The sequence below is a fragment of the Suricata suricatta genome, chromosome 11, assembly GCF_006229205.1.
Source record: "Suricata suricatta isolate VVHF042 chromosome 11, meerkat_22Aug2017_6uvM2_HiC, whole genome shotgun sequence".
Lineage (NCBI taxonomy): Eukaryota > Metazoa > Chordata > Mammalia > Carnivora > Herpestidae > Suricata > Suricata suricatta.
The window spans coordinates 3,036,595-3,053,099 of NC_043710.1; the positions used below are offsets into that span (position 1 = coordinate 3,036,595).

Below are 16,505 nucleotides of genomic sequence, written 5' to 3' on the forward strand. Positions count from 1 at the left end.
CCCCCCCCCCCCCCCCCCCCCCCCCCCCCCCCCCCCCCCCCCCCCGCCTCTCTGTTCCCGGCCCACTGCCACCTCCACCTCCAGGGCCCACCCGCCAGCTCTGGGCTCGGAACTCACCGACGGCTTAGCCCGACCCTCGCCAGCACGCCACACAGGCGGAATGACCTCTACTCTCGCATTTGCCAACGACCGCAGAGACTCGGGGGTCCCATGCAGTGCCCAAGGTCAACTACAGGATAACAGCAGGGCGGGGATTTGAACCAGGATCTGTTTGGTCCCGGCGTCCACACTTAATCACTATTCCTGACCGGCCTCTGAATGAGTACGTGAGAGTCTGTCTCTAAGGGAATGATCATCACAGAGAAAATGAGCAGTCTGATGTTTAGAGCAAACTCGTATTGTCATTTTATGGATGAGGAAGCAAAGGCACAGAGAGTTTAACTCCTTTCCCCAAGGTCACACAGCCAGCTGGGCACTGGTGTTTGATCCCAGATACTCTTGCTTAGAATTTCTGCATGAAATCTTTTATTTCAAAAACAACTTTTAATGTCTATTTATTTTTGAAAGAGGGACAGACAGAGCATGAGCAGGGGAGGGGCAGAGAGAAGGAAACACAGAATCCAAAGCAGGCTCCAGGCTCTGAGCTAGCTGTCAGCACAGAGCCCAACGTGGGGCTCGAACCCACGAACGTTGAGATCATGACGTGAGCCGAAGTTGGATGCTCAACTGACTGAGCCACCCAGGTGCTGTGAGATCTTAAGACAGACACTAGGACCCTCTCCCAGAGATCTCTGTGTCAAGGACCAAGATTGGAGCCCGGAGGCCTGGAGAGGATTTGGTACACAGGCCAGCCTCATTTGGCTTCAGTTATGTTGAAGAAATGAAAACATTTGATATAAAATAATTCATTTCCTGCTTCTTAAAAAATCGGAAGCATTGGCACCAGATGCTGGAGCAGAGGTCAGGTGTACCTTCTCTACTTGGCCACAGATGTCCCCCAGGTGCCCCCGTTGGGCCCCGGCCCTGAGGCAGCCACTTGGTTTTGGAGCCAACGGGCACTGTTAGTGCGGACTTGAGGCATGGCCAGCAGCCGGGGGAGGGGCTCACGCTGGGCCCAGGGGCCAGTCCCGGGGTCTCAGCTCAAGGGACACTGTGAGCAGCTGGGCTGGGTAAAGGCAGAGAGAAGCCGAGGGTCTGTCCTTCCCTCCTTCCCAGCTGTGCTGCTGCGCCCCACCCCCAACCCAGCCACGTGGACAGCGGTGGGTCTGGCGAGGTCCCGTCACTGCCCTGTGAGGTTCCTGCTGGTGTGACAACTAAAGTAGAGGAAGCCCAGACCCAGAACTGGTGCCAGGATTGGCTGGGGTCGGGGTGGTGGCTTCCCACCCGTCTGAGGGCAAGCTCTTGTGCCGACCGTGGCCAGGGCACCGAAGGACGGCAGAACGGGCCTGGGAGGCCAGCCCAGAGGACGGCAGGGCACGGAGTCCCACACCTGGGAGGGAGCCGGGCCAGAACGGAAGCAGGTGCTGGGACTATAATCCTTCCTTCTTTAGACATTGTCCTTGTGACAATGCTAGACAAACACGTTCTCGTAGCGGAGCCCAGAGGTGGCAGGTGAGCGCAGGACTCAGAACCCACCCGGACCAAATTCCAGGTGAGCCTGGGCACGTGACCACCTCACCCCTGCAGCCCCCCTCAGCCCTCCCCCCCCCCATCTACACAGGGGCCTTGATCACAGAGCCCGCTCTGGGGGCTTCATGACTCTGCGGCGATCGTTTCCAGGGCCTGGCTCGGTGGAAGGATCCCCACCATGTCAGGTCCGGATAAAGGCCCACATGGTGGGTCCCACTTGTAGGAAGCATCCAGAACATTTACGGGGAACTCCGCAGACACAGAAGGCGGACTGGCAATCGCCAAGGCCGGGGGTGGGGGGTGGGGTGGGGAGGCAGACTGGGGGCTCCTTAAGACTCAGACTCCTGGGCACCAGGAAACATGCACTCGGAACAGGCCCGGCACACCGCCCTAGGCAGGCAGGCAGGTGAGGGTCTGGAAACGGTGACCTTTCTGTCGTCTGTCCTCCCAAACCTTTGCCACCTGCTCCCTGCCCGTCCCCGTCCCCTGGAGGGAGGTAGGGCTCGGCGTCGGCCCAGGGCCACAGTCTCCCTGAAACGCGGCCCGCAAGCGCTCCGTGTGGGGCCCAGATGCACCCCAAGAGCCGCAGGGCCAGCAGGGGCCGTGGAAACGCCCCTGAGCACAGAGCGGGGGGCTTCATTTCCTCGCCGAGTCCCTGCTTCTTCACCCCAAACAGGAGTCACCGCACGAGCCCCCACTGGCCGCACAGCTGCCCTACGCCCTTCCCTGCTGGCGTGGGGGTCCCGGCAGGCGCAGCCTCTGCCATCTCATTAAGGTCAGAGCCCCCTCTCCGCACCTCCTCGCAGCCTGGGCTCAGATCAAACAACCTGCTTTCTTCAGCATGGAACTGACAAGCCGTTGAAACCCCATGATTATGCCCTAATTGCAGAAAATCGATCCCAGCCAATAGCTGAATGGGGCTCCAAGTTGCTTTGTGTGGCACCTTATCGGAGGCTTTGAAATGTCACGTGTCCCAGGCGGCAGGCTGCGGACGCCTCCGGGACCAGCATGTCCTGCCTGGGCCCGTGGACCCCACCGCGGAGCGGACGCAGGGTTGGGACAGCAGGAGGGGACTCGGCCCGGCTCCCGCCGCTGTTGGGGGCAGGTCTGGGGGCGGCGGTGCCCTGTGCCAGCAGAAACGTCAGCAGCCGGGACAGAAGGGACGCAGGAAAGGAGACACACAGTGGGAAAAACGATCCCCTATAGGGAAATGAACAAATACTTGAATAAAGGACTTAAAAAAAAAACCGAGCCTCAAGGCCTCGAGGCTAATTACGCGTGACAGGGACTGTGCAAAGGCCGGACCGAGGGGGCAGCGCCTCCGCCCTCCGCCCTCCGGCGGGGCTGGACCGCACCACCCGCCTCCGGCCCCAGGGCTCCTTCCATCTTGACTCACAATAAGCTCCTTTTTTCCCCTGAAGCGAGCGCTCCACGGGAGGGAGCGGTGTGGCTGGTTTGTTTTCTTTCCCCCAAATGGGAGTGTGCGCGCTGAACTTGCACTTGACACACAGGCACACTGTTGTTCCCGGGGTGTGCGCGGGGTGGGGGCGGGGCGGCCGGCACAAACACAGATTTGCCTGATTCTGTACATCCTGGGAGGCTGGAAGCACAGGCTTTTCCATCAAGAGCCGGGCACCGGGGAGGGCCGGGACTGGCAAGGCCTGGCCAACTTCTCTGGGGCTACAAAGTGCACTGCCCTGCATACAGCAGGCGCTCAAAGAAGTGTGAACGGAGCCCGCTGGCTTCCCGGGGCAGGTGCGCGGCGTGTGCCCCGGTCCCCGCAGAGCTGGCCCGCGGAGCAGCGTCGCTCCCTGCCTGCCCCCCCACGACCAGCTCTGGGAGACTGCTCCGCCAGGAGCACACAGAGCAGAGCTGGGACATGTCTGCAAGCAGAGGGGACCAGAGGAAGCCGACGGGCCAGGGCAGGGTCTGTCCCGTCGATTGTAGATTTGTTAGTGAGGGACCTGGGGCAGGCCAGCCCCTCTCTGTGCTGCAGTGTCCCCATCAGAGAATGACCACCAGCCCCCGCTCCAGGGTCATCTGCATCGCGGCTCTCTCCCGGGGTCTCTCAGGGCAGGTTCTGGGGGGAGGGAGGCGTATTTGGGGGCAGATGGGGAAGCTGTCCGGGTGAGAACAGGGCGGAGGTCACCCGTGGGGAGCAGGAGGGGCCGGTGTTGAGCAGGTGTGTAGCTGGGGAGGGTCCGCGGTGCGGGCAGAGGGGCGGAGGGAGGGCGACCAAGCAGGGGGCTGGAGAATCAGGAAGCTGGGGCTCAAGTCTCACGTCTGCCTCTTCTTTCTGGTTCGCCAGAAAGACTAGGACAGTGGCCCCAAAGCGCTCATCTGTCAAACAGGGTAATAACCGTGGTCGACCTCCTACAGCCACTGGGGGCACTACTGAGCCTCAGAGCTAAGCTGCTAGCGCGGTGCCTGGGGGGCGCAGGTCCCCGCTGAACGGGGTGAAGTGACATATCTGACAGGGTGACACTGGAGCTCCAGCCCCCTAGGGTCCAGGCCGCTTTCACATTTTCAAAAAACCAAGTGCTCGCTGAGCCAACGTGAAAGCCAACACAGCATGACAAGTGGAGTGGGCACAACCCCGAGGACGTCACCAGGAGTGACGCACCCACGGCTCCCGACAACCCTCCGGACGGCTTGTACTGTGATCTCCATTTTACAGATGGGACTCTGGGGCCCAGAGAGCAGAAGCAACTTGCCTGCGGTCGCGCGGCTGGTGGGTGACCGAGCGGAGAGCCCCGAAGCCGGGTCCACCCGGGAATGGGCGCTGGGAATGGGCGCCGTGTGGCCAGCCTGGTGCAGACAGAGCCCACCCAGCGCGGGATCGGCCCCACCGATCGGCAGCGGGAGCGGGGACCGGGGAGGCTGTGCGGCCAGCCAGCAGGTGCTGCAGCCTCTGCCCGGAGCCTCCTGGGGCCACACGCAGGGGCGGGGGTGGGGGAGCCGCCCCATGCCGGGGTCTTGAGGAAGGCCAGGCTGAGAACAAGGAGCGACGGCAGGGCTTTGGGTCCAGATGGGCAAGGGCAGGCAGTAGGTGACACAGGAGGATGCCACCTCCGCATGTGTGTAGTCGCCCCAGCTTGAATGCCTCCTGGAGCGGGGCGCTCACTACTGCCCTGGGAGGTGTCGCCTAGCGCTGCACAGTGCTCACGGTTGGAAGTCCCCGCCCCCCAGGCTGGTGGCCCCGATCTCATAAACGAACTTGTGTGGAAGGCTGAACGCCTGTGGCCGTGAACAGAAGCGACGGCGTCTATCACGAGGTTGTGCTGTCTGTCCACCTCCCACTGGGCAGACGCCCTGGAGCCTCAGAGCGGCCTCGCCGCCCCGCTCGGCCACACCTCGCCGGGTCCCAGGCTCCCAGGCACTTGCTCTGCCAACACGTGCGCACTGACCAGCTAACACAGCCACCTCGCCCGCTGGGAAGCCCCCTGCTCGGCCCCTCGGTTTCAACCCTTCCCGCACAGCGCCCGTCTTCCCCGATCCTGCAGGAGAGCCCCTGAAAGTGAGGTCGGTAAAAGGACGGTGGCCGTTTTAAAGCAAAGCTAGGCCTAGGTGATGCGTGCGGCACAGAACGCGTGGACGGGCTCAGGGCGGGCGCCCCGGAGCAGGTGCCGTGTCCAGGCGTGCCCCCTCGCTGCACCCGCGTCCCGGGGCAGCCGTCCTGTCTGGTGGGGACCCCAGGAGAGGCCTGCAGGAACCCAGCGTGAGGACCACAGGGAGGCTGAGACCCTCTGCTGAGGAGTGCGGGGCAGACGGGTCCGGACGCTGCCCTTCGGGGAGGTCAGGGGGCCCCGGGGGTCAGGGCAGACCGACGGTCCTGCAAATGCTCTCTTCCCCGGTGTGGATGGGCTGCGGGCGCTCGGGGCCGCTCAGAGCCCAGCGAGCGAGGGACAAGCCCCGCCGGCCCCTTCCTGACCGCCGGGTGCTGACTGGCCCCGCCCCCAGCCTCGGGCGCGGCCTGCGTCCCCTCTGGGGTGACTGCCCAGGAGGGAGCGCAGAGCCCCGCACCTGTCCTCCTGCGCTCCCGCAGGTGGCCGTGCAGGCGCTGGGCCTCAGGACGACACTGGTGATGGCGGGAAGCACAGAGCTCTCGGGGCCCCTGGGCCGAGCCGACCTGGCACCCGCAGCTTCCAGCCCGAGGCGTGCTAACTGCAGCGTCAGGCGGTCCGGTCCGCACCGCGCACCCGGGGCCTCTGCTCGCGGCCCTGCCTGGGGACAGCGTCTCCGCGGACACGGGGAAAACGGACACAAAGCGCTGCCTGTGGAGAAAGACCACCTCCTGTAACTCACGCTGGCTCGGGGAGGCTGGGGAGGCTGGGGAGGCTGGCGCGTGCGAGGCCGGCCTCGGGAACACGGCGCTGGGGACTCTCCCTGTCCAGAGGCCCCGCCCGGGCGGGCAGACGCCAGGAGGCCGACACCTTACAGGCCTGGCTCCTGAGCCGGGGCGGGGCGGGGGTGCTGCACTGCTCGGGCCACGTGGCAGGGAGGCAGCAAAAGCCGGAGTCCTTTCTCTGCAGAGTCAGCTCAAGTCTGGGGGCGGGTTCCTCTTAGAGCCCCCACCCTGGGAAAGTGGATTGGGTGGGACAACAGCAGGGAGCCGGGGCTGGGGAGGGAGGTGATCTGACCCTTCCCCCTCCCTGCTCGGCCGTGCTGTGCCCCCTCTGGGATCCCCGGTTTCTCGCCAGCGGCCCAAGCGCCTGCCACGGAGCTCACTGTGGTCACAGGTGAGAGCCCCGGCCATTGTCCCCGTTGCCGCTGGGTCAGCCCTCCCTTGACTTTTTCCCAAGCTTCCCCTGCATTTGCTGCCTCTGACTCCAGAATTAAGACACAAACACCCATTCCACACAGGAAGCTGACTGCACCAGCTTCTGATTCATCCCTGTGAAGACGCTAAGTTCTTTATAGCAGGCCCTTGCTGGGTCTCTGGGATCCTCCTGCACCAGGCTCTGCACCCCCACCACAGGGCCTTTGCACATGCTGCTCCCACCTGAAACCTGGATTTTAATCTTCCAAAGGCAGCGACACATCAGTTTTGCCTCCCAGGCTTCCTGAGCACAGGCCACTCGCCTCGGCCAGACGCTCAAACACATCTTTACCCCCCACTGCCAGGGGGTGTGAGCCAGTGGCAGGACCCCTACTGGGTCAGCTGCATGCCCAACAGTGGCCGAGGCTCTGCAGCCAGCATCTCTGGCCCTCGCCACACCGTTTCATGGACGGGGAGGCCGTGAGTTCCAGTGTCGAGGGGGTGACGTGGCGGAGGTGGGGCCCAAGTCCCTAGGGGTTTAAATGCCCGCTGGGCAGCCTGGGCCGACAGTCACAGGGGCAGTGCCCCCTCCTAGCAGCTCAGGAGCTCGGCCCTGTGAGGTCGCCTTTGTTCACGGGTCACCCAATGGACCACTGGTGGGTGCGGGCTGGCAGCCACATGGGCCCCAGGACCCAGACCGGCAAGGAGCCACAGGGCGGGCTGAGAGCCACGCCCTGGCCAAGCAGGCAGAGGAGGGGGGGGCTGCAGCGCGCGGCACAAGGCCTCGGGGAGGGAGACCCCTTCAGGACACCGAGCTGCTCTCTCAGTTCGAGGGTGGGTGGGGGTCTGCACAGCGTCCGAGGGGAGATGTCCCGTCCCCGAGCGGGCGGCCATCCCCGGTCACCCCCAACTCTGTTTCCAGCAAATGCAGAAGCGTGCTGGGAAGCCAAGCCCGCTGCTCAGCCTTCGGCCCCTGGGCCTCCCCTGAGACACCTTGCAGGCCGCCTGCCCCGCCTCCAAGCACCCAGGCGCAGCCAGCAGGAACCCCCTGCTCCAGGGAGATCAGGCCAGGCAGCGCCCTCGGCCCTGCTCCTGGTGCTCCCTGACCTCACTGAGGATTCTCTCAAACACCTTGGGTTTGAACAGACTCTCGCGGGCAGGGGACGGAGCTGCCGGGCCGTGCAGGGGCGGGTGCAGGCCCGGTGAGGATTTGGGCGTCAGCCCTGCTCTGCTGCAGACGGAGACCCGGCCTGTTGTCCCTTCCCTCCTGCTGCGACAGACTTCCCTGGGCTTCCGGCCGGCACCGCCGGGGCAGCTGCGGGGCGCAGGTCCCGACCTCGAGGGTTTGGAGATGCCGAAGAATCCTCCTGAATCGAGGGTTCTGCTTGCATCTCTGACATCCTGTTCTGCTTATAAACAGCGCGCTCCCCGAATTCTGCCTCCGTCCCCATCTGCAAACTGAGCAGCATCTCGGCCCAGTCCTGCCCCACCCATGCCCAGCACGCACGGGGACAATGCTGGGTGTGCAGAGCCCGGGAGGGGGCCCTGCGGCAGCGACGTGAGAACCAGGGTGGGTGGGCCGGCAGGGCTGTCCCCAGGGCACTCTGTCTCTCCCCCGCATCCCTGCACCACAGATCTGCCCTCAGCATCTTTAGAGCTCAGCTTGAGGGGCTCACACCTCCTCCAGGAAGTCCATCCTGACTTTCTCCTCCAGGCCTCTTGGCCTGTGCCCTGTCACCTACTAGATGGGAGCCCCTGGAGGAAAGGACCCGGGCTCTGGCGCCCAGGGGACAGGTCTGCACACTGCTGCCCAGCGCCCAAACCCCCAGTCCCCTGGCAAGGCTGTAACCCAGGACGTCAGAGGGGGAACGGGCCAGTCTGCTAACCCAAAAACTCCTGCCAAAACGCATCTGGCCACGAGTCACCAACCTCCCACGGCCCCCACGTCAGAGTCAGGTGCTGGAGTAGGGACGCATCATCCTATGCCTTGGACTCGGATGGCACTGGAAGCCAGCGGTCAAGGGCACGGGCCCTGGAAGCAGGATAGATCCTCGCCTTGGACGCCCCAGAGCTGAGTGATGCTGGGAAACTCACGTCAACTGTGTCTAGGCCTTGGCGTCCTTCCCTATAAACCGGGCACGCGGGCCCTGCAGGGAGGCTCTGAGGATCAAACGAGAGATGTGCCCCAGGGCCGGGCCCCGGCCAGCCTTCCCTGTGTCGCCTGGCACCCCTAGTTCCGAAGCACCTGCCTTCCTGCGCTGATGACCCTGGTCCCAGGGAAGAGCAAAGCACCTTCCTTGGCTTTTCATCAGGGGCCTGTGGCTGGGTCTGGAGAGCCTGTCTGCATTGGGGACATGGCAAGAAATGGGGCGTGGTTTCCACCGATCCTCCCGCCCCCGTTGGCTCCTGGCAATTGCTGCCTGTGCACAGTCTGGAGAAGAAGGAAAGGCGGGGGCCCGTCCCGAGCGCCCCTGCCCCCCAGCCCAGGCGGCGGTGCTCCACTCACCCCAGAGGGCCATGAAGATGGAGAAGAACACGGTGGCGGGGTTGTCGAAGAGGTGGCTGGCCCGGGCCGTGGCGCAGGCCGAGCTCATCTTCCAGTAGCTGCACGTCTTGTCACACAGCGGGCACATGGTGATGTTGTGTCTCTGGTCACACATCTCCATGCTGGAAGGGAGGGAACCGGGGTGCGTCAGGACTCGGCCCGTGCAGACCGCACGCCGCTGACGCTGGCGGGTCCCGCAGCTCCAAGGCCATCAGCCGCGGGAGCAGGAGCCTACGAGAGCCCAGACAGCTTTAGGGGCGAGTATCACCCCATCCTCACTGATGAAGAAACAAGTCCAGGGAGGGAGGAAAGTAACTGGCTTAGGGTCACACAGCTGAGTGGGGGCCGGGTCCTGGTCTCCATGTGTGGGGCCCACACCCTGCACGGCTCTCACCTACTGCTCCCGGGTCCTCCTGTGACTACCCCGCCCTCTGTGCCCCGGGCCAGGCCTGCCAGCCTCAGCCTCAGCCTCAGTTTCCCCTTCTGGAAGATGAGGAAAGGGGCCTGCGCAAGGCCCTCCCAGCGCTGGCCTGCCCTGAATTTTCCCCCTGACGCAGACAAGGTGTGGAGCTAGGGACAGGCACCAGGCAGGCCTGCTCCTTCCCAGGGGCTGGCTAGGGGGTTGTTTTCGTGTTTTCTTTCTGAACACACACCATCTTCCACACTGACCGTGCCTGGCCCGCGGTAGCCGGTGTTTAGGGACACCTGCTCGGGGACCCTGCACGGCTGCACGTGGGTGTTCTGGCTCGCGTCTCCCTTCTCAGTTACACTCGCCAGCTGGTGACACTGTGTACATGCCGTGCGCGCCAAGCATGGATTGGGCCCTGGACACACGAAGCTGGACGGTGGCAAGGCTGCCGCCTCGGGGCACCTGGGAGCGGGAGTGCGCGTGCGTGGGGGGAAGGGGAAGCTGGCACACCCAGGCGGTGGGCGACAGGGACCTTGGTGGCAGCAGCTGGCTCTGGCTTTGGGTCTCAGCTCTGACTTTTGTAATCTGTGTGGTCTGGAGAGTATGTGTGTTGGGGGCGAGGAGGCGGGCACACCCAGGCGGTGGGCAGTGTGCAGGCCTGGTTGGTGGGGGCGGGGGATGGAGCGGGCCGCCTGGGGCCACGGTGACCTGGGCAGGGGGTGGGGGGTCAGGGAGAGCCAGGCCTGCAGCTCTGCCTGCCGGGGTGGGGGTTGCCACCTCCTCCCCGTTGGCATAAACAAGGCCAGCCAGACAAAAAGCCTTTTTCTGCCGGTTTTAAACCCTGTGCCGCACCCTTCATCACCTGCAGCCAAAATAAAGACAAGGAGCAGCAAGGTCTGTTCTCAGGAGTGGATGGCGGGGTGGGGCCGGCGGGCAGCTCCCGGCGGGGCGGGACGGGCTCCAGGAGGGACACACCCCCCGGTTCGCCCGCAGCACCAACGGGGCGGAGGCCGAGAAGCCCCGAGATTCCTCTGGAATCCCCAGTAAATGCTGTTTGCCTTCCACATGCAGGAGGCCGTGGCGCCGGCCTGGGGGACCCGGGCACCCTCGGAGGGGAGCACACAGCTGCCAGGCAGAGCCTCGTGGGTGAGGCTGGCGGCACTGCCCTCCAGGGGAGGGAGAAGCAAGGTGGAGAAGGCCCCAGGGCGGCCGAGCCCTGCCATGCCTCTCCGCTCTGGAGTTAAATCCCCACCCCGCCTGGGCTACTTTGAAGGCCACAGTCGGACCCAAGCATGGCGACCTCATGTCACATTAGCCAACAAAGGCACAGGCTTCCTCTGGCCTGTCGGTGTCCAAAATAGCCCCGGAGGGGCCGTAAGCCAGATTCCTTTACCGTTTTGATTCTGGGTGCGGAATATTTTAGGTGTTACTCACACATCAAAGCATCACTTACACAAAAATTTGCCGGGTATGGGGGTATGGCTTTTTGTAAGGAGCCGCTTTCCTGGCCAGGTAAAGATTCACTTGATCTTTACTGACGAGAACTACAGATCGATTTTCTGAGCCACAGCCCTGCTCTGGAGACATTGGGCTGCGTCGTAAGAAATATAACCGAACCGAAGTAAGTGACGTCCTAGGACTCTCCCCGAGAGCCTGCAAGCCTGCGGAAGGCAGGGCCGGCGGGCGTCCCCAGCGGTGGCCCTGACAGAGGCGGGGGCCTGTCCTCCCGCGTTCGACACAGCACCCTCGGGCTCGGGGTCAGCGAGTCAAGAAACCGGACGGAAAGGACGCGGCTCCTGTGCCCTGAGAAGCGGCCCCCAGGCTCCCTCCGCCTGACTCATGTTCTGGCTGCCACTTGCGGAGAAACACACCCCAGCACGAGGCCAGGCCGCCCCGGGGACCCTGGGCTGCGTCCTCCACGAGCTGCCCGTGCCTGACGGGCCCGCCGGGGGACGACGCCGTGCGCCGCGTCCCAGAGCCCCGAAGAGCGGCCCCGGGGCGGAGTCCGGGCAGGCCGTGGGCCCCGCTCCCTGAGCTCACCGGGGAGGACTGCGTTTTCTCCCCGCACAGGACCTGAAAACTCGAAGGGGAAGAAAAACCCTCCAAAGAACGAGGAGGAGCCGGATGCTCGCTTGCCCCCCCCCCCTCAGCTCTCGGGCCCGCGGCTCCCGTGGCGGGGCAGGAGCTGAGTGCCAGGACGGGGGCTGGTGCCCGCCTACCTGGGGATGTTCTCGTCGACGGTGGCACATCCGTACAGGAAGACGATGACCCCGACCACGGACGCGGGGATGAGCATCTGCGTGTAGACGCCCAGCCAGGCGAAGTACAGGCCGATCTTCTCGCCAAAGTACTTCCTGCACCGGGGGGGGGGGGGGGGGGGGGGGCAGACGGACACCTGCTCGCGACCGCCCCGCACCCCGCCCCGCCCCACCAGAGGAGCAGCTCGAACTGGGCCCTGGCTTCTCCCGAGCAGGACTGGGGGTGCGCTCGGGCCCTGGAAAGCTGGGGCGCTGCCAGTGGGGCGGATGGCTACGGGGGCGGGGGCTGTCTGCTCCGTCCCAGGTCCCGGATGTCATGCCGTCCCCTCAGCATGAGCGCAGAGGCACCAAGAGAACGTATTTAGGGTCTCTGGCACCTCCAGGGGCTTCCATGAATTTTGACAGGCTGGACTCCCGTCTACAAGTCCCCACAGGACGTACATCACCTCTTCTACTTCCCTTCCTGCCCCGGGGAGAGAGCATGGCTCTGTCCTTCCTCCCAACCCAGAGATGGGGAGACCTCACCCATCACCCAGCGGGGTGGGGCCAGGCAGCAGCTTTGGGAAAAGGGGGTGAGCCGGCCGGGAAAGAGTCTGTGGCTCAGGCCCCCGACCCAAGCTCAAGTTCAGACAGGCTCCCAGGTTCAGAGTATTCAGTGTTGTGAGACCACACGGGACACTCATCCAACCAGCTGCCAGCCAGCGCCTGGCCTCCACGGCCTCAGAGCAGCCGGGCCCGCCCGCGCCTGGAGACCCCCTCTCACCTGACCAGGTCGATGGGCTGGTACTTATAGAAGACGCCGTAACTCGCCCACTCTTGGTACAGGAGCTGGGGGAGCAAGCGGCAAGGGCTGGTGACACCGTAGCTTCACTTCTCAGCTCACAGGTGCACCATGCGTGCATTCGACAAGCACTCGTGCGCTGGCCATGCGCCGGGTACCGTGCTGGGCACTGGGCGTTCGGAGGTGAGCATGGCAGACACAGCCTTGAGCCCCAGGGCTCCTGTTCTGTGAGGGGAGACCCCCCCAGACCTTTCAGCTCCTGTAAGGGCCTCAAAAACCCAGCTGAGCTGGTACAAGAGGAGGTAGGGGGCTCCTTTAAAAGTCTTTTTCTAATGTTTATTTTTGAGGGAGACAGTGAGCAGGGGAGAGGGAGAGAGAGGAGACAGGATCCGAAGCAGGTTCCAGATTGCAGAGCCCAACATGGGGCTTAAACCCACAAACTGTGAGATCATGACCTGAGCTGGTCAGTCACTTAACTGACTGAGCCACCCAGGCGCCCCCAGTGGAGGTGGCGGGATGGCCTGAGCAAGAACAGGCTATGTTTTTACATGAGGACAGGAGAGAAGCTTCTGGAATCCTTATGGAACCCTTACTCTTCATGATTTGATCCAGAATTGATCTAAAACAGCCCAATCCTGGGGTGGATGGGGGGGCTCAGTCGGTGGAGCATCCGACTTCGGCTCAGGTCATGATCTCATGGTTCGTGGGTTCGAGCCCCGAGTCAGGCTGTGTGCTGACAGTACGGAGCCTGGAGCTGCTTCAGATCCTGTGTCTCCCCTGGCCCCCCCTTTGCTCCTCCTCCGCTCATGCTCTATCTCTGTTTCTAAAAAATAAACATTAAAAAACAAAAGCCCAGCCCAATCCTGTGACGCTTTTCCCTTTAGGGTTCTCGGTTGTCCCTGTCAGAGACAGACACCATGTCATTCTTTATAAAGGACAGAAACTACCAGGCTCGGGGAGCAGAGAAATACCCATGGCAAGATTTTTAAAAATCTCACAGGACGCAAAGAGAGCTCGAAGTTTCTCTCCTGAGATGGGCTGTCTGATTAACGCAGCTCCGTGAGGTCCATGAAATCTGCCCGCACCCCGCTCCCCCCCAGGCTCTGGGCAGGGATGGTAATGAGCCTGACTGATTGAAAGCCGTGTATGAACACGTAGAGGGTGTCCTAGGAAAGACGTCACGTGAGGACTGCTAGTTTTCAAAAAGAAATCCCACTCCTGTGGATAATTGATGCTTTACGAACCTTAACTCAAAGTCAAGGTCGCACAGCCGGGACCCTCGGTGTGCGGCCACCTGCCAGCATGGGCTTCACGCCGAAAGCAGGAGTGGGGGGCAGGCGTGGGCGCGGCCCAGGGGCTCCCTGCCATCTTCTGTGCCACACAGCTGGCCTGTGCCTTTCCTCTAACACTTACATTTAACATTTTGGGGGGTGGGTCTCCTAGACCCACACTGTGCTCTGGCCTCTTGGGAACACTATTTTCTATCCCCGCCCGAATCGCTCTGTGCTACAGACCGCACGGGTGTCCCTTCCCCCACCTGCCCCAAATTCATTATGTCGAAGCCCGAATCCTGATAGGACTATTTGGAGATGGGGATTTGGCAAAAGTAGTACGGCTAAATGAGATTGTGTGGGTGGGGTTTGACCTGAAGGGATCGGTGTCCCTATAAAAAGACACTAGAGAGGAGCCCCGGTGGCTTCGTCAGCTGAGTGTCCGACTCTTGGTTTTGGCTCAGGTCACGATCCACGGTTTCATGTTTGAGCCTCACGTGGGGCTCTGCGTTGACGGGACAGAGCCTGCTTGGGATTCTCTCCCTCTCCCCCTGCTCCTCACCCACTCACACACACTCTCTCTCTCTCTCTCAAAATAAATAACCTTAAAAAAAAAGAGACACTAGAGCTTTCTTTCACTACATATGCATGGAGAACACTGTGAGGCAGCAGGCGGCCGCAGGCCAGGAGGGCCCTCCCCTGAACTCGGCCCTGCTGGCCCCAGGACCTTGGACCTCCAGACTCCGGCACCGGGAGACCACAAGCATCTGTGGTTCTGCCATAGCGGCCTGAGCCGACCGACACGTCCTGCCCCCACTTCCCCACGGCCGGGGCTGGGGCTGACAGACGTGGCTTCACGCGCACGGAGAGCTCCCTGGCTCCCTGGGAGGGTCCTGCTTCCACAGACCGGGTCCCTCCGTGTCCTCGGGGCCCTTTGCAGCTCTGAGAAATAATACTCGGGGGAGAACACAAGTGCTGTGATTGCGCAAAGGTCACAGCGGGAGGGAAGGCACCGGAGAAGCAAGCGCCTCCTCAGAAAAGCAGAGGTGAGGCGTGCTGTCAGAGCCCTGGGCCTCGCCTGCTCTGGTCTTTGTCAGAGGTGCTCTCTTTAGATTTTAAGCCTTCCCGTGAGGGCTCCGCGCAGAGTGCATTCAGCAGGGTCTGCATCCTGGAGGGCCCAGGGCCAGGCTGGCTGCTGGGTGGTCTCTGCAGCCCCGAGGAACGGGGTGCACGGGTCTCCCGCAGGAGTTAGGAGCTCCACCCCTGTGCTGAGACGCGGGCTCTGCTGGGCCCCTAGTGGGCGTACTGGGTGCTGAGTCCGAGTCTCAAGTCCCAGCTGGGGGTTGATTGGGCCCCCTCCCCTCTGAGCCCACGACAGGCTGTCCTGCCCCCCACCCTGTCAGGGGGGATCCCCAGGGGCTTATGCCAGAGATGTGGGGCTCGCCGTGTCTCAGCAGCCTGGGTGTGCAGGGCAGGATGGAAAGCACCCCGGTTTCACTCTCTAAAGAGCCAGCCTGGACGAGGGTGCAGCTGGGAAAGGGTTAGGGTTAGCGAAGTGGCCGTTGGTGGCCTGGGCAGCTCCCTCCCCCGGGCCGAAGTCCAGCTCTTGCTGTGGACCCCATGCGGGCTGGGAGGTGCTACGGAGTTGGGGGCAGATGGAGGAGAGGGGGAACGAGAGGGTCAGAGGTCTTGCTGGGGGATGGGAGGGCCCAAAGGCACGGCCATGTGACACCGGTCACTGTGTTCCCAGGCCCGCGGCGGGCTGGCCCCCACTCGCTGCCACACCCGGCTCTCTACACAACCACTTTCTCTCCATGGAACTTTCTTCCTGCCAACAAGAGAGTATCCATCATGGCGCAGCTGTCAGCATAGAGAAATCAAACTCAAGGTTTCCCTGTTGGGGTTGGGGCAGAGCCCCTCAGTCTTATGAGGAGGGTGGGAGGTGTTGGGGCCCTGGGATCGGCTGGCGGGGGCCAGTGGCTCCAGTCACAGTGACCTCAGAGCTCCTAGTGCCCGGACCTCAGAAGGAGCCTGGCTCAACCCTCTGGCATCTCTCCTGCTCCGACCTCCCACCTGGGCCCACACGGTTGGGCAGGCCCGTTAGGGCACCGAGGCTGCCCGTAATTCCTGTGCGGGTATTTGCCGCTTACTGTCTCCCTCTAGCATGGAGGCCCGGGAAGGCCAGGTGTGTCTCGTCCATCTTATCTCCAGGCCTCAAACAAGACCCGGGGCAGATGACAGGGTCCTAGTAAGTACCAGGGGAAGGAAGAAGGGAGGGGAGGAAAGAGGGAATAACAGACCAGGGCCTGAGGCTCTCAGTCCAGCACGGGGATGGAGACAGCTCAGTCCACACCTGGCGTTAACTCCCGGCCCCACCTCCCAGGACGGAGGAACGCTCGCTCTGAGGGCCCTGACAATCGAGCTGACAGCTGCGGCCACCCTCAGCCTTGGCCCTGGCCTGCCTCCTGCTCGAACGTGCCTACTGGGCCCCTGCTTCCTCACCTCAGCACAGGATAAGGGCCTTGGCTTCACTGAAACCCCCTGTCCATCCTGTGAAGGATCTGGGGTCGGGCACCTGGGCTCTGGACACGGACAGGACCAATCCTGGGAGAGCTACAGACTTTGTCACTGGAGACGCAAAACACTCAGAACCAGGTCACTTAAGATGGAGCCACATGGGAGAGGGAGGAGTTCTCCAAAGCTCTGAGTTAGGACTCAAACACCTATCGGGGATATTCCTCCCCCCTCCCCCCTTCCATCTGTCCACCCCCCCACCCAGCCCCCCCCACCATCCATCTATCCAACTCCCCACTCATCTCTCACCCATCCTACCCACCCCTCCATCCACCCATC

General features: G+C 63.1%; 1 protein-coding gene across 1 annotated transcript in view; it reads right to left on the reverse strand.

Moving 5' to 3' along the window:
* Nucleotides 1-16,505, reverse strand: part of ANO1 (anoctamin 1) — a 70,227-nt gene that overhangs the window by 28,925 nt on the left and 24,797 nt on the right. The window contains exons 9-11 of the mRNA XM_029957276.1: nucleotides 12,364-12,428; nucleotides 11,562-11,696; nucleotides 8,895-9,055 (exon numbers count right to left, since the gene is read on the reverse strand). Of these exons, the coding sequence (XP_029813136.1) occupies nucleotides 8,895-9,055; nucleotides 11,562-11,696; nucleotides 12,364-12,428 (361 nt within the window). The remainder of the gene's footprint in view (nucleotides 1-8,894; nucleotides 9,056-11,561; nucleotides 11,697-12,363; nucleotides 12,429-16,505) is intronic.